General features: G+C 35.3%; 1 protein-coding gene across 1 annotated transcript; it reads left to right on the plus strand.

Annotated features, from left to right (window-relative positions):
* The first annotated feature begins 317 nt into the window (after window positions 1-317).
* On the plus strand, window positions 318-18,981 carry LOC106076196 (uncharacterized). Its single transcript, XM_056035999.1, has 3 exons — window positions 318-596; window positions 14,818-15,285; window positions 15,801-18,981. Exons 2-3 carry the CDS (start codon window positions 14,926-14,928, stop codon window positions 15,912-15,914), a joined length of 474 nt encoding a protein of 157 aa, XP_055891974.1. The 5' UTR covers window positions 318-596; window positions 14,818-14,925; the 3' UTR covers window positions 15,915-18,981.
* The last annotated feature ends 1,460 nt before the right edge of the window (window positions 18,982-20,441 follow it).

Genomic DNA, 20,441 nt, shown 5'->3' on the forward strand with positions numbered 1-20,441 from the left:
AGTTTGATTTCCTTCATCACATTATATTTTGAGAATCAATATAATTTATAAATGTAGATTTAGACACTGTTAAATCAATAATTTATAGACTAGCTCTAGATTTATAATGCTTAATAATAACATTCAAAAATATTTTTAACTTCTGTTTCCCGATGTGCTAAAAAAAACACAACGTTAATTTCAAAGTGACACTGAAATCGGTAGTTAATGTTTTCCCTGTTCTGGCCTCGCTTCATGCTTAGTCGTGTCTCGCTTGCGGTGATTTTTTTTTCCCATAGCTATTTTTAACCACAAGTGCGGCAATCCTTGTGCTATAGCGAACCCACGTCTAGGGTTTAAAGGCAGACATGACCTCAACGCGACACTGAACAGTTTCCATTCCCTCACACAACATCGGATTATTCTTTTTTTCTTCTCAAGCAGGACACTCAAGTTTCATCTCTCTTCTCTCTACCACTGTTGTTTTTAGTCAGAGAATAACGAGTTCTTTGTTCGATAGGATTACAAAACCATGAACTAGTTACTAGATCTTGAGGTTTAGATCTAGATCTAAAGTTGAAGTGTTCACTATCCACAATACAAGGCAACAAATTTTGGTGAGTACAATATATATTCTATATGTTTTTCTGTTTGATCGAATCTAATGTAGATATTAATATTGATTGTAGATCAAAGATTCTCGTAGCCTAAACCATTCTAGCTACCAAGACAAGAAATAGTAGCCTTTCATAAATAGGCCTTATAGAATAATAGATTTTGGTTTACATCTCTCTCTCTCTATCTCTCTCTCTCTCTCTCTCTCTATATATATATATATATATATATATATATATATATATATATATATATATATTCTAGTAAATGCATAATTAAGCACATAGAAAATAAAAACCTTTATAGACTCTAGATCTATTTATAAAATTATATTTATATAATTATATATTATATATATATTTTTATAAATCTAGATGCAGAACCTAGATCTAGTCTATATTCTAAATTGTAGATAGATCTATAGATGTGAATCTTTGAATAAACCAAGAATACAAATGACTTAAAAGTCTAGATAGAGATTTAGATGTAGATATTTAAATTACATTAAATAGTCCTAATTAAGTAAGTCAGACCTCTATATTTTAAATCACTTAAAATTATTCGCGTTATTTTATTAGTTTGATGAACGCCTGTAAATACGTTAGACCCCGAATGATCCTGAATCTAGATGTTTTATAATTAACTCCGCAATTCTAGATCTACATTTAGTGCTAAAACAACAAGCAACTTTCACATCTCATAAATAAACGATGCAATGTGAATACACTTAAAATTTCGCCTGTTTTAATTTGGCGGATATGCCATGGATCTAATGTTATAGTTGGTTGTAGCTGTATAACGTAACAGTCGAGTCTTTGTTTGCTGGGTATCATATAACCCCCATTCATTACTCCTATAACACTAACACAAGCTTTAAACAATGGTGGGAATGATCGGTGATGAGTCATTGCAGTTCAGATGGGTTATCATTCTGATAATAGATATAGTTGCTCGGAAGAGTACATGTTTGCTAGTTGCTTTTTACAAGGATTGAATAAGTACCATAGTTATATTGAGAATAAATGTAGGTAGTAGATCGATCTATTTCTACGCTATTATAACAAAACTAATGTGAAGTAGTTTATTCTTCTGTGCCCAGTCTCTCTCGTTCTCTCTTTCTCTCTCTTTCTGTCTCCTCCTCCTCTCTCTTTCTCTCTCAAAGATATTATGACGAAATGTTTGTTATCTTAAACTTGAGTAATGTCACTTGATTCCTCACTTGTTTACAAACAGTTCAACGAACTTCTCTGGACTTTGTATCAAGTGTTAGGTCTTCCCGATGTATTAAAAAGTAGCTAGACCTGACATAGTAGGCCTGTAACTCCCACCACTATATAACCTACTTAATTATCTCATAATGACTGCATTGGCATATATATACATCTTTAAAACAATACTTATTAGCGTTATCGCTAAATGTTTACTTATAAGGCAACATTTTTGTAGATCTTTTATTTGTGACCTGCACACTTTACGGACTGAGTGAATAAGCTGATTCCCCTTAACTCAAACATAGATCTGGTGAACTTGCCAGCTAGGACTAGACTATAAGCCTATGAGCTAATGTTAGCCTTTATTTTATTATTATTTTTTTTATTTTTGAAGATTTGTAAATCTCGTGTCCTTGTGATGAAAGTCCATCCACTTTTTTTATTTTGTTTTTACAAGAGAAATTGTGGAGGCCGATGATGTATATGTGTGTGTGTGTGTGAGACCCTCCCCCAACCTTAAGCTTGACTCCAGCAACTCATTTATTACATGTGAAAGTTCGACCATATGAAAAGTGCCAACAAAGTTAAATGTGAATCCAGCAGGGTAATAAACAATTCGATGTATCTCAAGCTGTTGTATAGATAAGCTTCTTGTTGTACTATCACCCGCTTTCTTGTTGTTTGTTTTACAAAAGGGGGGGGGGGTCATAGTCAGAGGGGATAGATAGATATGGGGATACAATAATTCTTAAATGAAAAGTGAAGGTACGCTTTAGTTAATAGCTAAGAAAACGGGTCCACTAGAGGCTATTTACGTGACTGAATTCACTGACACTAAAACTAGAAGCTAACTACGACTTCATAAATGACTGTATTCACTAGGCTTGACATAAAACTGGGAACTTGTATGATGTGTATTCACTAGGCTTGACCTAAAACTGGGATCTTGTATGATCTGTGCTGAAAAGAATGTTACTCAGCATGCCAGGTGGAATCTGGAGTATGACCTAAATACTTCCCAGCCCTCCTCTTGTACAGAATTACTGTCTTCCTGGCGTCCATGAAGCTCTTTACGAACGACTGTTCCGTACTACAATTCATTCGACTTTTTTATTCGTTATTTCTTTCTCTTTCTTTCTTTCTCACCCCTCCCCTCTATCTCTGCATCTCAGACAAACTATCTATATTGGCTTCCATAATAATCTCTCATGAATGATGGCTTCTCATTTTACTTTAGGCCTATTCTTCATTTACGTATTCTCTCCCCCCCCCCCTCCTTCTCTCTCTCACCTAAAAAGCGAAACTTTAATATAGAAAAAAAAAGACGTCTGTGATCGATAAAAAATAATTTGGGATTTACATGAGCTTTAACTCGTCAACAAATGCTTATTTGAAAAACATTCTCTCATTCATCTGTACCTGCTTTTGTTTTCTTTTTTATTTCCCAACCTTTAAACCCCCCCCCCCCAAAAAAAAAAAAAAAGAAAAAAAAACATGCATCAGAGGAAATAGACAAGTGTTTCTAAGTTATTGCTTACACCGCTATACATCGTAGACAAACTGTCTGCTTTGTGAGGCCGATGTCCGACTGTATCTGACTCGGGTCACTCTAGTTTTCCCTGTTTGCCCCTTCCTATCTCTGCCTGGCTAGGTGCTAATCTCTGTGTTTATTTCTTAACCTAAGTCTCGGTTTATCTGTAAGATTGTCGCTTCCTTCTAGTTGTGGCCGAAAAGCTTTGCGATTTTACTTTCGTTATATTTTATATTATATATATATATATATATATATATATATATATATATATATATATATATATATATATATATATATATATATATATATATATATATATATATATATGAGCATTGAACTTCAAGAAAAACACCAGAGTAGATCATTTTTCCCCATAAAACTTCACATTTTTAATATCATAAACCTGTTTTTTATTATATAAAGTATATATATATATAGTATTGTTACGTATTTCTGAATTTTCTGGCTAGATGTATTAGTTGGCACACAAATAAAAACACTGTAAAGAACTTGACGACTAAACTTTCAGTTTCATATAACTTTAATGACTATTAACTCTAACAATTCGTTACTTGAACATGTAGCGTAGAAGACTGTACAATATCTGTCAGTTTACAGTTAGCTATACTTCGTTGCAATACATCTCTTCACTTCGTTGCAATTCATCTCTTCTCAACTTTCCTCGAGCCGTATTACACAGAACAGACCAACGACACACTTCCCAGTGTCGCTCCAGGTCTCCTAAAGCTGAACCAAGTCGTACTCAAGTCTACCGAATCAGAGCCGCACACGTCTTACATCGACTGTATCGACTGTAACGGCTCAAGTCCACTGTAGTTCGCTGTATAGACTTTAACTTTAACGACAGTAGTCCACTCCAGTTAACTCTACCCTAGTTAACTTACATCGAGTCGTACACATTTCTCTTCCACAGAGCCGCACACGTCTTACACCGTCTGTATCGACTGTAACGGCTCACTCACGACTCCATACGACTGACTTTCACATTAACTTTCTGGCTTATATAGAGTCCCTAATCGCTTGTCCAAAGTTGCACAAACACTCCTAGTATCCTCTGGAATAACATGTCAGGAAACGTCACATCCTGTCTTTATTTATACACGTAGATTCCAGAAAACACTCGCTGCAGTGTCATCAAGTCGGGGTCACACGTAGTGACCTTTATCTGTCACTGTTCATTAGTAACTGTCCCCCTACTTAGATCTGTTCGAGCCCTGGAACAACACGTGTGGACACGTCACATCCTGTCTTTGTTTGTACATGTAGATTCCAGGGAACACTAGCTGCTGTGTCATCTCGCTGGGGTCATACGTTGACCTCTACCTATCACTGTTCATTTGTAACACTGCCCCCTTCTTAGATCTGTTCGTCCCGAACAGATTCTACTTCATCACGATACTGATGAAATCGATCGACGATCAAGTAGGAAGCTTTGGTGGTTGCTCTCTTCTCAGAGATGTTCTTTCAATCTGGCCGTTGTCCATCTTCTTTCCATAGAAGAATGGGAGCCAAATCCTCATTTTTCAGCAGGTCCTCACAAATGTTTTCATCAATCTTGGTATGGAAACATCGACCTTCAGATGACGACATTGGGCACTCTTGTCGAGAAAATTCATCAGCATTCTAACGAGTTCGTGCTTCACTGGCTGAGTTTTACATTCTCCAGCATCTTTTTACAGAGCTTCTTCAGAGATACACAGGTTCATCACAGTACAGCAATATTCACATGTTCTTCTTACAACAGCAACTGACTTTGGGTTTGTACGATGTCTGTTGGGTTGATCTTCTTGTACAGTTCTGTCACAGATGGTTACTCACTACAGTTCTGACATCTTTAAACTACTTCTTTTCTGTCCTTCTTGCTTCTGACTTAATTAGCGTTCTTCTAAAACCTTTGTTATACTTCATCAAGCTATTCTCATGAGGAATGTTCTTAAATTATTCTTTAGTGGCTTCACACTTTCAACTGATTCGTAAGGCTTTCTTCTTTGGTTTGATGGTCCCGGACATAATCTTTTCTAACAACATGGGCTATGGAGTTTCATTAGTGCAGGTGGGGGTCTATCAGTGGGAGAAGTGGTGGGCTTGTTTTCTAACAATATGGGCTGTGGAGTTTCATCAGTGCAGGTGGGGGTCTATCAGTGGGAGAAGGGGTGTTCTTGTATCTTGATCTTGTTGGAGCCATCCACGTTGCACTCTGCATATGTCGCTTTCTCCGCCTCCTCAATTTGATATTTCTTTGGTTGCGTTGATGTCGTTGTCGTTGTCTTGCTTTCCTGTCGATCAATGCCTATGGCAGCGACTTAGCACATAGGAAGGCATTGTATTTCATAGCTGTAGTCATCAAGACTGTTGATCTAACAAGTTGCTTCAGCATTATTCTTCGATGGGTGCTTTGCGAATGAGCTGCAAGTCCACTTGAAGGCAAGTTGTCAAACACGTCATCACCTTCATCCGAGTCTGGAGGACTCGACTGTGGGGCAGGTTGATAACATTCAACGTGCAAAGGTCCCTCAACTTTAGCATCAGTTTCTATTGTAATTCCTTGACTATCACCAGGGCTTCTCACGCCTACCTTGATAGCTGTACAAGCTTCTGTTAAGTCTAGAGCTTGTTGGTGTATTTCTTGGCATTCACAGTCTTCTTGCATAGCTACGTACGTACAGTTCTTGTCAAACGCATGGGTGCAATAATCCAGCTTCGAGTTCCTCTCGTAGACAATGACAGATAGACAGAAGTCTTTAAGGCCCACAGCAACAGGCTTGGACGCAGACCCAACGTTGTCTTGATCTGTTTGGCTGGTTGAGGTACTCATATCAGGTATATCTGTAGCTAAAGCTTCGGTCAAACTATAGGTCTCTTCTATTGTTTCTTCAGCGGTCTCATTCTGCTTTTCGTTGAAATAGTAACAGCTACCGTCTCTATTCATTTCTTGTGAGCCACATTCGTTTGGTTTACTATCACAGTCACAGACAGCACAGCCATCACCAGCATCCCTATCGTAATTGTCAGTATCGCCACATTCTTGGTTGGACAATTGTTCGCTGTTCATCAATGGTGTAGTTCTTTCATCTGTCGACTCAATCTGATACTGCTGAGTGTTCAGTAGCTCGGTCATTATGATTCTAGTTTGATCTTTTATCGTATCTGTTTGTTCTTCTGTCTTGTTGGGCGTGGTAGCTATTTGTTCATTCTCATTCATGGCTTTGATCAACTGGTTAAATGAAGAAAATCTAGTGTTTATTTCTGATTCTATCTCCTTAATGCTCTCTTTCACCGAGTTCATTTTGTATTGCAAAGTTCTCAGGAGCTCCATCGTATTAGGTTTGATTTCAAATTGGCAAGTGTCTGGATTCTCATCTTCCTCCAACAGGGCTTGTCTGAGACGTGCTGTTAGCGTTTCCTTATTTCCGTTAAGCTGTAGACCTCTTTCTCGAAGCTCTTGTCTAAGTTCTTTCATGTCAAGTTCATTAAGAAGTTTGATGGAGCACATTCTAGCCAGAAAGATCCCACTTCTGACACCAATTGTTACGTATTTCTGAATTTTCTGGCTAGATGTATTAGTTGGCACACAAATAAAAACACTGTAAAGAACTTGACGACTAAACTTTCAGTTTCATATAACTTTAATGACTATTAACTCTAACAATTCGTTACTTGAACATGTAGCGTAGAAGACTGTACAATATCTGTCAGTTTACAGTTAGCTATACTTCGTTGCAATACATCTCTTCACTTCGTTGCAATTCATCTCTTCTCAACTTTCCTCGAGCCGTATTACACAGAACAGACCAACGACACACTTCCCAGTGTCGCTCCAGGTCTCCTAAAGCTGAACCAAGTCGTACTCAAGTCTACCGAATCAGAGCCGCACACGTCTTACATCGACTGTATCGACTGTAACGGCTCAAGTCCACTGTAGTTCGCTGTATAGACTTTAACTTTAACGACAGTAGTCCACTCCAGTTAACTCTACCCTAGTTAACTTACATCGAGTCGTACACATTTCTCTTCCACAGAGCCGCACACGTCTTACACCGTCTGTATCGACTGTAACGGCTCACTCACGACTCCATACGACTGACTTTCACATTAACTTTCTGGCTTATATAGAGTCCCTAATCGCTTGTCCAAAGTTGCACAAACACTCCTAGTATCCTCTGGAATAACATGTCAGGAAACGTCACATCCTGTCTTTATTTATACACGTAGATTCCAGAAAACACTCGCTGCAGTGTCATCAAGTCGGGGTCACACGTAGTGACCTTTATCTGTCACTGTTCATTAGTAACTGTCCCCCTACTTAGATCTGTTCGTGCCCTGGAACAACACGTGTGGACACGTCACATCCTGTCTTTGTTTGTACATGTAGATTCCAGGGAACACTAGCTGCTGTGTCATCTCGCTGGGGTCATACGTTGACCTCTACCTATCACTGTTCATTTGTAACACTATGTAGGCCTATATGTCCTACACAGGAATCAACATAGTTTATCCAATCTTTATGTAAATTAGTATGAATATTCTTTAGATCATTGCAGATGTAGTATATGTTAGATCCGCTCCATCACCTTCACCATAGGCAAGCCGTGTATTTCTGAATACATAAATATTAAAGATCTATAGCTATTGTAGGCTATCAATATATGTACAAATAAGAAAACTATTGTCTGAATGTTAATCAAGTTTTTCTTGTTAAACAGATATCGGAATTTTATTTTTAGAAAGTTCTTTCACTTAACGTCTTAACCAATCCCAACACGCTCAATAGACAATTGAACATTAATTTTTAAAATTATTATTTTATTAGCCATTTATTTATTTTCAGCTATTTATGCATAGTGTAAATCTTTTGTTTGCCTAGGTTGTGGCAAAAAATGTAGGTCACAGTTAGATCTCTGTAGCCACCTGACGTATTGCACTCTTCCTAAATTAAAAGGTTAACTGTTTGTTGTTTGGCCTTATATCTTATAACTGACGACGTTTATTGATGATTTTCAAAGAAAGTAGGGTTATCATCAAGTTAAACATTTACAAATGTCATACCTTTCTTGTGTATTTAGTGAAACAAGAGAGATTAGAGTTGTATTTATTTATTTTCTTGATCATATAGATTTCTATGTTTTGACACGAAATGTTTCTTTATCAGAAGTAATCGCTGATAGTGCATATGCAAATTTATTGAGTATTTTCAAAGGAAAAAGAAAGATTTTCTAACTTTGGAGTCTTTGTTAATGTCAATAATCTTTTGTTAAGTATGGATTAAAAAAGAGATTAGATTTATCAAGCTTTAAAGTTTCGCCGGTCAAACTTTGTGTTTTAAGTGATAGACAAACATCCGCCACATTCTTTAATATTGTTATTATTATTATTGAACATTTCAACTCGAGCATTATCAACATAAATATGTAAAAACAAAAGTCCAAAGGGTACAGATAAAGTGGTACAGCTTTTAGAATATTGTCATATGTGTAACGATCTTCTGATTTTCCTAGTTTAAATGTCCGAAAAAAAAATGAACGATAAAAGATTTACTGTTACAGGGGAGAACAATTTTATACAAAATTCAATAAACCTACTTATAAGAAATTAAGTGTTGAGTGTCATTTGTGTGTCCTGTTCGTTTGTTTGCAGGTGGTGAAGGCCTCGTGGCCTAAACACATATACCTTGTTTTTACTTTGGTCCAGTAGGGTTTCTTTTATGTATATTTATTGTATTTTTTAAATTAATGTCGGCCCTACTAAAAGAAGCCACTGTAAATTACAAAATGACTTAGGTGTTTCTTTTTTAGGGATTAGTCCTCGATTGGCCTTCCTTTGATTTTAGGTTTTTCATGACCTCCATAAATATTAATTTTTTTTTTTTTGCTTCAATGTCACATGAGGCATGCTGTAGATCATGCTATAAATATATTTTGGATATACCCTTAACAAAAAATTAAGACTAAATCATTGTACTATCCAACGTTGGTTACTATTCCATAGATTAACACTTCATTGGGAATATCCGTTGTTTTTGTTTTTTTTTTTGGACTGGGTAGTTTCTATTACGACCAAAGTCTTATCTTATCTTATATAATACAGACGTTACTTCAAAAAAGAAGATGATTACGTCCTACGCGTCATGCATTTAGTCATGCATATTAACCAATGACTTAAATTCTGCCAAGTCACTGGTTTTCCTGGCTAGCTCAGGCAACCCATTCCTTGCTCTAATAGCACTAGGGAAGAAGGAGTATTTGTACAAATTTGTCCTAGCATATGGGACGAGGAATGTGCCTTTATCTTTGTGTCTTTCAGAGTATTTTATTAAATTTTGTTTTTGTATTTGAAGATTATGGTTCAGTGTTTTATGTATGATTGCTACTTTACTTTTGAGCCTTCTGTCCTGAAGGCTTTCTAAATTTAGTGATTTTGCTAAAGGTGTTACTCTAGTCAAATGTGAATATTCGTTTGTTATGAATCGCACTGCTCTATTTTGTGTCTGTTCTAGTTTCTTAATGTTTTCTTGAGTTGAGGGGTCCCAAACAGAGGATGCATATTCTATTATTGGCCTAACCAAGGTTAAATAACATTTTAGTTTTATGTTCTAATTTGATTTATAGAAATTTCTTTTAATAAATCCTAATGTTTTGTTTGATTTTTTTGTAGTTTCATCAATATGTGGATTCCATGACAGTTTTTCATTTATTATAACACCTAGGTATTTTGCGTTTTTAGTCTGTGTTACTGGTTTGCCATGAATAAGATAAGTGGAATTAATTTGTTTTAGTTTTTTTGTTACTCTTAACAACTGACATTTTTCTGGGTGGAAAGACATGCTCCAATTTGATTCCCATTTCTGTAATTCATCTAATTCTCTTTGTAAAATATCTGTGTCTTGTGTTGTTTTTATTGTTCTATATATTATGCAATCGTCTGCAAATAATCTGACTTTTGTTCCTTAAGTAATGCAATTTGGTAAATCATTTATGTAAATTAAAAATAGTAGTGGACCCAAGACTGTTCCTTGAGGTACACCTGAGTTTACTGTTATCGGTGTTGATTTAGAGCCATTTATTATTACAGTTTGTTCTCTCCCTATCAGAAACTCTTTAATCCACTGATGCAGTGGACCATTAATGCCGAAATATTTTAATTTTTTAAGCAAACTATGGTGGTGAACTTTGTCAAAAGCCTTAGAAAAATCTAGTAAGATAGCATCTATTTGTTCACTATTATCTAAACCTTTTGAAAAATCATCAATTAGTCCTATTAGTTGTGTTTCACATGATCTATATTTCCTAAAGCCATGTTGGTATGGTGTGAGGACATTATGTTTGTCTAAGTGGTTTATGATGTTGCTACATATTATGTGTTCTAGGATTTTACATGTGATGCTGGTAAGTGATACTGGTCTGTAGTTTCCTGGGTCAGATTTTTCTCCTTTTTTAAATAGGAGATGAGTATGCAAGGTGTACCAATGCATGCCTTAGGTCGTCATCCGGTATTTCCATATCAAGGCGTTTTTTTTTTTCTGTACAGATATTAGAGCATTGTCGTTTAGATAGATATCTACGAACACAATCCTATATCCCCCCCCCACCGCCTTACACATACTCATACGAACACACGTTGACAGAGTCATATTCAGTAGGTCAAAAGTTATTGATACCAACATGTCCCTTCGACTTACTGCTGTTCATATATAACTTAGAAATCATTGATTTACCCTACATATTTTGAATTTCTTTCTCCATTTGAATAAAACATTTGGAAAACAGATTGAATGTTACTTATGCATTGACTTAGAATATTTCTTTGGGACATGAACTATAGGGCGCGTCCCGCAATGACGTCAATGACCCTGGAATAACTAGTTCACATGAAAGACTTTCTGCGTGCATGTAAATCTGGAGAGGACAGATTTAAAACTCTTGGTCTAAATTGCTATTTAAACGTCAAATGTTTGGGCGTGTATGTGTGTGTAGAGAGGGGGGGACTTAAATGTTCGCAAGAGGATCACTAATACTTGACGAGAAGCAACACGCCTTTTTGTATATTCCTAAATGGGAATCGGCTCTATAAAACTTGTAGGTAACCGCTGCCGTTATAACGCCTACATTTACCGATAAAAACTGCAGGGTGTCGTTCTCAGTGCGTGACGTACAGGCATTGCTCTAATTACCTGCGTGGTAAGAAACTATGTGTGTGTGTGTGTGTTCCTTTAACCCATCTAATCGGTAGACCATGATCAGGTCAAGTGCCGTACAAAGGATGGTCTGTGGGAGTTCACTAGGTGGGCAAATCGAAACACGGTTACATACCATCCACCCCACTTGAAACTCTGTCCGTTGCGTCAGCGTGGAAACCCACTAAATGGCCCGTGACATGATTGGGGAAGCATGTCATTAAACTAGTCAAAGACTGAGAAGCAATGTTATCATTTAACTTTTGAACACAGTGGTTTATACCCACGGCCACTGGTTCTCGCGTTGTTATAGCCTTCTGTCGTGTTTCTGTATCACTTTGTTCCTGACTACTTTTCACGTGTTCCTTCACGACACAAGAACTTTCGTTCCTTTTTTGCCCCTTTACTTCTTATTTTCTTATATTTTTTTTCTTATACTTTAATTTCTTACTTGCTTTCCCTATTTTTTTTTCTTCTTTCTCTCTCTCTCTCTCTCTCTCCCTTTCTCTCCTTTCTCATTCTTCTGGCCACTTTACTTCACTAAATGAGTGAATAATCTTCCTTTATTTTGTTACTTTCTTTCCTATTCTTTGTTGTTGTTCTTGTTATTATCTACTTGTTTGTTTTCATTCTTTGTGTTTTATTTCATTTCCCTTTCACTTTCATCCCCGCCCCCCCCGCTCTCATTAAATCACTGAGTTTTAGATTGGATCTGTGATCTTCTGCTATTTTCACTTTTTTCTCAGCCTCGACCAGGTGTCTTGACGATCATGTGGGCTATGAGGTGGGGGTATGCCAAGAGGTGTTTCTAAAGGTGAATAAATAGTCTGGTCCTTTCCAAACAGTGCAAGAGAGATCACTTGTGTTCTAGATCTAGATGTCTAGGTCTGGGCACAGACTGTTTTAAAATGTTTTTCTTTTGAGTGCTTACTCAGTTACCATCATTATATATAGTCTCTAAAAATGTTCTTTTACAGTCCATCGCTTCACTCTCGTTGTTCATTTTTAATAATACCATTTCAAATGAGTTTGTTTTCATGTTGTTTTATTTTAAACTGGTCAAAGTTCGTATTCCATGTTCTGTTTGAAAGTATAGATCTACAATATTTTGTATTTCACGCGAGTTTTTTTTTCCACAAATTAGGTAAATATGCAAAAAGTGTTATGATACTAACAGAAGCACTCTGTGTATTTACACACACTCACACACACAGTTACCGGGGGGGGGGGGTAACACATAAGATGTTGTATTTAAAAGCGTCAGTGTCTCTCTTTAATTAGAAGTGGTAGTTTGACCTCTGCACAAAGGTCTGACGCATATGATGTGTAAATTGCGTGTGTTAATTAGTGGTTAATTAGCGGATAGTGTGACATTACTCTGGTTGGGTTGTTACGTATATCTGTTTCACCCCATTTCCCTAAGTTCATTTCCGTTTTCTGTTCTTTGTGCTGAGACCAATGTGAAGGTTACACTCCGGCAGTCCGTTACTAGAGCACATTGTCTGTCTATGGGACAGATGTCCTCCTCTTCAAAGTCCGTAAGCCTTTTCCGGACACCTGTCAGCAGGTGTCACGAGACTATCGGCCCCATTTCTCCACAGCCACCACCAACACCTGTGTTTTTCTTTATTCTCCCTCCCCTCCCATATCTTTTCACCATCGCCTGTTCGTTACGTGACTCACTCTGGTATACTTAGATCTGTGAATACAATGTAGTACTATTGACATTGTGTAGCTAACATCACAAAAATAATTGAAACATCAGCCTTTTCCTAATACATTTGGAATGAAAGGTGAGTCCCAGCAGGACTAAGACACTTTCGATTTATTTGTTTAGTAACATTGTAGTATATGAATGATATCTTCCCTAACCTCGCTGTGTCATCACGACACTCACCTGTACATCCACGTTATTGTTTACCCAAGCAGTAGACTCAACATAACCTTGAGGTCCGAGGATGAGTAATTAATTTGTGACTCACCTTTTTTTTTGCATAAACCTACTTAAAAAAAAAAGAAAGTCACACCAGACGATCTAGATATATTTTTTTGTTTTGTCATAGAGATGACTCAAAACGAATCATTTACATCTACGCTTTAATATTTCATACATTTCATGTGCCTTCTATACTGTAGTGAGTAGGTGGTATAGTTCCACTACGTTTTGATAGTTATTGCAGTTTAATTCACAAATATATCACATTTCATTGTTAATGAAGATAATTATGCAGCTCTAGCCATTAATGACATTTGCCAGTTTGGTTCCGTTATAAGTCTACCGAGCAAAATGTTCTGTTTTTTTTTAAACAAATGTTAGCTGGGGGATTGTCTAGGAAAGTCAATGATGACCTCTTTGAATTTACAATCAGCGATGTCAGAATTTCGTCTTCTTAAGGAAAGACTTACAAAAAAAGTCCTTAAATTGAAATAGTGTGGGTCGATCGAAATCGACACCTGTTTTTTTATGCCTCGTTGACCTACATTTTAATTACGTAAGCACAAGCTTTGACCTAATTAGTTATCTTTGCGACCTTTTAAATGTTTCTCCAGTCCGCCCTCTGGATTCGTTTTTTTCTATGTTAAACTAATTAGGGTGCCCTTTATTATAAATGTATCAAGTTCTCTTTTTCATGACAGTTAGTATTCTTATCAAAATGTTTGTTAAACAAACATTGATTTTAAAGCATTTTATAAGTCTAGTACTTTGGCTTTAAAAGCAACACAAATATTGTCAGTGAATAAAAATCAGCTTTATAAAAAAAATAAAATCAGTGTGTACACTTGTCACTCGTTTTATGTCCGGCTTAAGTGGGTCACGATTTATCAATCATAAACTCTGGTTTAGATATACACATAGGCCCTATAGGCCTCAGTGCAGTTGACGCAGAGAATATCCGGTTATGTTTTTATAACCTAGTGATGGCTTTAATTAGATCTCAAATAGAAAACACTCACGGGGGTAGAAGGGACGAAAGAGCTTCAATACATGTGTTTTTTTCTTCAAATTGGACGTTTTCTAAATCTCTAGTATCCTCTGTGTTTATTCAAAAGCCGAAATAATGACTTCCTTTTTCTTGCTTCAACCTTAACTATAGCAGTCCTACATCCTGTACATGGGTTTAATACATTTCCGTAAGTGAACAACAACAACAAAGGTTACTTCGTGAATGTTTCTTTTCTCTAGGTATTGATACTAATTGCTAGTAACATAAACATGTGTCTTTGATTATCAATTTAGGCTACATTGACATGGTCTTTTAAATCTTTCTACTTTTTTTTCCCTCCAGTTTTGTGAAATTCTAAAGAATTGAAACTCAAAAGACGCTATAAAGAAGTTATTGACATATCTATATAGATATTATTCAAGAGACTAGACCTCATAAAACGTTAACAGAATGGATATGAACTCAATATTTAGCAGCAAATATTTCCTGGAAGGTCAGACTGCTTCATTTGATTTGGAGTCGCCTAATACAAGGTCACAACCTTTTGGTACAAGTCGTTTGCACCTTGACTTGTACAAGGGAGACAAAGCAGAATATGACGAAGTAGATTTGATATCTGAGTGCTCTTACCCTGGCGCCTATGTGCCAGGTAAATTTCTGCAGATATGCGACATGACTCCAGATGCCAGCAAAGACACGTTGATATGGCCAGTCTCTTTAAGTGGGACAGTGCGAAGTGAATTAGAACCCAAACAGATTATTACTGGACAGTCCAGTCAAGTCAGTGAAGATGTCTATTCTCAAAGACAGGTAGGCCTAATTATTGAATAATAAATAATTTAGCCAGTAAATCTTCACTGTTATAATTTTAGAACCATGGAAGCTAGCTTTCATTGATATTCATAAAGTTAACATAGGTGCTAAAAGAAATTGGCTTCTTTAGTGAAATAAAAGTTTATTGTTATCAATCAGACTACCAACTTTTTTACATATTGTATTTATGTACAAGAAACTGTAAAGATTATACAGCTCTTAGTGATTGGATGATGTGGCTTAGGAGCAGAGTCATTTCTCAGCTGATGGTCAATATCATAATATTTAAACCTACCAATGACCAAGGCTTTGATCAGGATGAAGACATTCATCTTGATCAAATGAATGCCCAAAAAGTGGTCTCTGAATACTTAGAGAAATTGTTTGCTGTCAACTAATAGTTTACTAAATACATTTAGATCTCAATTTGAAATGAAGTTAAATTACTTTAAAAGAATAAAAACGAATCAACAATTCTCAATTATTTAAAAGTATAAATTTTTCTTCTTCAGGTTTCTCGCAGGCATCAACGATTTTCACTTCAGAATCCAAAATATTTTGTTCCTCTTGTCGTCTGCATTATTGTTGCACTATTTGCCCTTGGCGGATTAGCAGCAGTTATTTAATTGTACTGAAACATTTCTGAAAAGACTCCAGTCTGGTAGTTCACAAGTATAAATACATTATCTATTCCAAGTACCAAGTGAATTTATGTGGAATTCTCTTTGACTAATTGTTTTTCTAGTCAGAAACTCAGGATGTCTGAAAAGTTTTGGAATCATTTCCTCTTCGTCATTGCTCCAATGTACATCATGCGTTATCAAGGTGCAGCCACAAATAGTCACATTGTAACTGTTAGTTTATATAGCCCTTTGTTCAAATCTTTATAAATTTTGAGATACAAAATAGCAGCAATATGAATGTGGAGTCGAAAGCAAGAAGTGAAACATAAATAAATTAGTTTCTCAAAGTTAAAGAAAATTAATTGAAATATCTGTTATGCAATAATAATAAAAAAATTGAATAGAAAATGAATGTGTTGTGTCGTTTAGAGTCTTAGATATTCTTACAAGGTTAATGAAATAAGTCAACATTACGTTCCATTAATATACCATTCAAATTATATATTTTGATAGACCAGTAAGTGAAGAATTGCTGTGTTAGTCTTAAAACCAAAGAACTCTTCTCTGGACAACACTGTTGCTCCACTTTTGTATCCTATTTAGTTACACTTAAACCATTTTGATTTGTAACAATTTTGTTTCATAAAAAAACTTTTTAGAATGGAAATAATGGCTAAAATATTGTCCTTTTTTATAGTTTTTTTTTTAATGTAAAGATGATTGCATGGTCAGTAAAAGTCACTAATTCGTTATATTTTTCACTTTATGAATTTTAAATTAATGGTGCTGGTTGTGAGTCTGTCTTTTAAATTTTAACCAATAATTGCGGTAGTATGCATTGTTTATGGTGTTTGTCTAATGGGGTAGGATGCTAAAAGCAGTTTTTGAAACTATTAGAACAGCTTCTCTTGTCTTGTTCAGAATGAGATCAAGTGCATGGTAATTCTTTTTTTTTAGTAAAATCCAGAAATATAAAGTTAGTTTTTTTTTAATATTTTAAATGAAAGTGCCCATTACGCAGTGTATTTGACCTACCTGTGAAATTGAGTAATTTTTAAATCCTGTTTTAAAAGTATATATTTTTGAAACTACACATATTTTTCTATATTTTAAAGTTGTTTATTGATTATTGTTTTAAATATTTTTTTTACATTTTTTTATTCTTAGTTTTTTTTCTCTTTTTTAGTCAATAAATGATATTTTTCAAACCAGAGAAATGCGCAATTGGGTTAAATTAATGTTTTAATAATTTATAGGAATTCATTATTTTAAATGCTATAATTAATTATTCACATTATGGCATATAAATTAAATAGATAATTTTGTCCTCTGTTGCTGCCATATGTGAACAGCCACTATCTAGTCAATTAAGTGCTTTGTCTTAGAAGTTTGATTTATGTGAGATTGGTATACTTCCTTAAATGAAAGAGTTCTAGTAAAGTAAATAGTTTTTATTCTGTGTATTTGATGGAAAAAAGTGAAAAAAAATGACAATTTGTGTATGAAAGTGTTTTAACTACTTAATTGTTTTTTAACTCTTGTTGTAAATGTATTTATGTCTTGTAAATTATTGTGCATTACATCTCTTTGCTTGTCTCCCCTGACACTAAACTGTTTCTAGCACTGACCAGATGGCTATCATGCACTAGCTGTCCTGATCTGGTTCAAATTTGGGAGCCTAAAATAGGGCAGCCCCAACTTTAAAACCAATGTTTGACAATGACATGTTCCAACAAATTCGGTCCACTTTCCTTGAGCTTTCATTAGTTTAGTTCAACATTAACACTGCCCCCCCCCCCTCCCAACCTTGCAGTTGAATGCAAGCTATTTTATTTTTAACTCCGCTTTTATTGTCTTGTCTTTGTTGGCATGCCCAAAGAATATAATGTTTTGTTTACTTTAATCTAAATTTGATCATTTTATAGATGTATTGTGTTATAACAACAAACTGAACCTTCTGCCCTGGTGCACATAGAATTTTTTTAAATGATTTTTTTGGTCGCTTTCTCCACTACTTTGACTTATTGAACCTCTGTATTGCATTGTATATATATATATATATATTATATGTTTATATATGTTAAAGTATGTTTACTTGTGTATGTTTGTTTATATATGTTTAAATATGTTTACTTGTGTATGTTTGTTTATATATGTTTAAATATGTTTACTTGTGTATGTTTGTTTATATATGTTTAAATATGTTTACTTGTGTATATTTGTGGATCTTTCAATTAAGGTTTTATGCTTTATTTACTTGATTCATTGATATTATGTAAACCTTTTAAGTAATTTATCTCTACACAAACTAATAGTTAATGGCCAGTGTTGTATATAGGCTGTATGTTCAAAATGTTCTATGTGAACAGGTATAGCTACCTTTTTCTGCACCCTGAATTTATTATTAGATACAAGTTATTTTGAAAATGTTAAGCTATTCTGTTTGGGGGGGGGGGGGGTAGAAATGTGAGGTTTTCTAATCTGCCTTGGGCCAGATCCAGCAGTCAATTATGTCCGACGCAGTAGTGATTTAAATCTTAACTTGTTTTTTAGGGGGGGGGGGGGGGAATATCCAGTTCTTTTACATCATTAAAACTAAAAATGAATTATTCCCCTTGATTTCTGAACTCGTACATGGATTCTTATGATAAATATAATAGTTTACTAAGACACAACGTAGAAACTTGTTTTGACTTTTCTAAAGGTAGTTGAATGAAATCCTCATTTTTTTTTTGTTCTAAATAGTTTACCATTGTTTGTTATAGATGTACTCTTATCAGGGCAACTATCTGGTTTCATTAAATCAAATATGTATGGTTTAACTGGCATTGTCCATGCATGGCACGGGATCTTTTTTTTTTTTTTTAAATAATGTAAATATGTAAATATTAAATGTGTTGGTATGCCAGAAGGTTTGAAAAATGTCTTCCAAATATTTAGTAAGCCAAATTGGCAAAATATATGAATGAATAAATGTTTGTATTACAATGGAGTTAGATTGTGTAATGGAAGCGCGTTTGGAAATATTTAAAATGGCATGAAAATAAACTGTCATCAAAAGAACAACAAATTTATTGTTTCATTGTCTATTTTATTGTACAAATGAAAGTGTTTGATTATGTGTGGTGTTTTATTTCCAGAAAATTAACACCAATAAAATTTAAAAATCTCTCTAAAGCAGAAAAAAAAATGTGCATCTAGTTTATGCAGTTAAATATGCAGGAGCCATTGAAAATAAATATGCCATTGGATTGTAGTCTACTTTTGAAGAATCTAATATTTACAGAAATGAATTAGTAGGCTACATGTGGATAAAGACCAATAACAGGGATATACAGATTCTGCTATTTAAAATATACGAAAATGACATGATGGTCATCAAGAAAATACTGCGTTAACTTATCAAAGCTAGATGTAGGCCTACTCTAATGTCTATAGATCTCATCTATCTATCTACGAACAATCTAGATTTATGAACTTTTTCTAGATTCTAGTAGAGATCTAATTCCACCAAAGAGGCATGCGCTCAATGGACCTTATTCACCAATCGTAAACAAACAATATTTAGCCACGTGCTTCTCTATCTCTTCTATACAGGGGCGTAGCTAGGGATTTGGGGGCCCGGTGGGATTGCCCTCTTTGGGGGCCTCTTGCATTTTGAATTCGACATCATGACATGAGATAATGTACTTAATAAATACATAAGCCTACATTCAAATTGGTACAGTATATCAGTAAAATTAACAAGATATAATCATTAAGAATCTTTTTTAAATGAATAATACCGTTGCTTATAGGCGAAATAATACACAAGTGTTAAATCTCAATTCATATCGCTACGGCTACACGTCATGCTTTCTGAGCAGCAAAGGCATCTATAACATCATCTACATCGATAGCGTTTAGTATTTGTGAATCCACTGACATTAAAGCCATGCTGCTAAGCCTTTCTTGTGCTCCTGAGATAGTTTTTGATTAACTTGAGCTTTGAGAATAATCTCTCACATGACGCAATGAAGTGGCCTGAGTTAGCAGTATTCGGATGGAGGGGACAAGGTTTGAGCACACATCATTACCATATAAATCCAGCTTCCTCAATTGCAGTTCTATTGACAGTCCTACATCAGACCTAAACTCCCCATCAAGTCTCTTCTTTCTTCTGGTTATTTTGATTACAAGAACTCTATAGCATTCACTATCTTCTTTTGCTTTTTCGATGGGTTGGGTGATAAGTTTCTCCCGTTTCTCATCATTTTGCAGAAAACATGAAAGGAATTTAATTTATTCCGCAGCGTCCTTATGTGCAGTCCAAACGTTTGTATTTCTTCTGAACTATATAAATTGGGCGCAGGAGATTTGACCGGAATTCGAGATAAGCAAAAAATTCATAATTTTCCACTGCATGAAGAAGACTCTGTGCACTGCTTCTAGTGTCCATTCTTTCAGTTGTTGATTCAGAAAGTTTCTCCAACAGCTTGATGATTTTTTGAGATGCCGACGTAGCATTTTCTCTTGCGGATCACTTGTATT

The sequence above is a fragment of the Biomphalaria glabrata genome, chromosome 7 (assembly GCF_947242115.1).
Source record: "Biomphalaria glabrata chromosome 7, xgBioGlab47.1, whole genome shotgun sequence".
In the NCBI taxonomy this organism is placed as follows: Eukaryota; Metazoa; Mollusca; class Gastropoda; family Planorbidae; genus Biomphalaria; species Biomphalaria glabrata.

Coding starts and splice junctions, on each gene's coding strand:
- LOC106076196 (XM_056035999.1), top strand. CDS start 14,926: ATGGATATGAACTCAATATTTAGCAGCAAATATTTCCTGGAAGGTCAG. Junction 15,286..15,800: donor ATGTCTATTCTCAAAGACAG/GTAGGCCTAATT, acceptor TTTCTTCTTCAG/GTTTCTCGCAGGCATCAACG.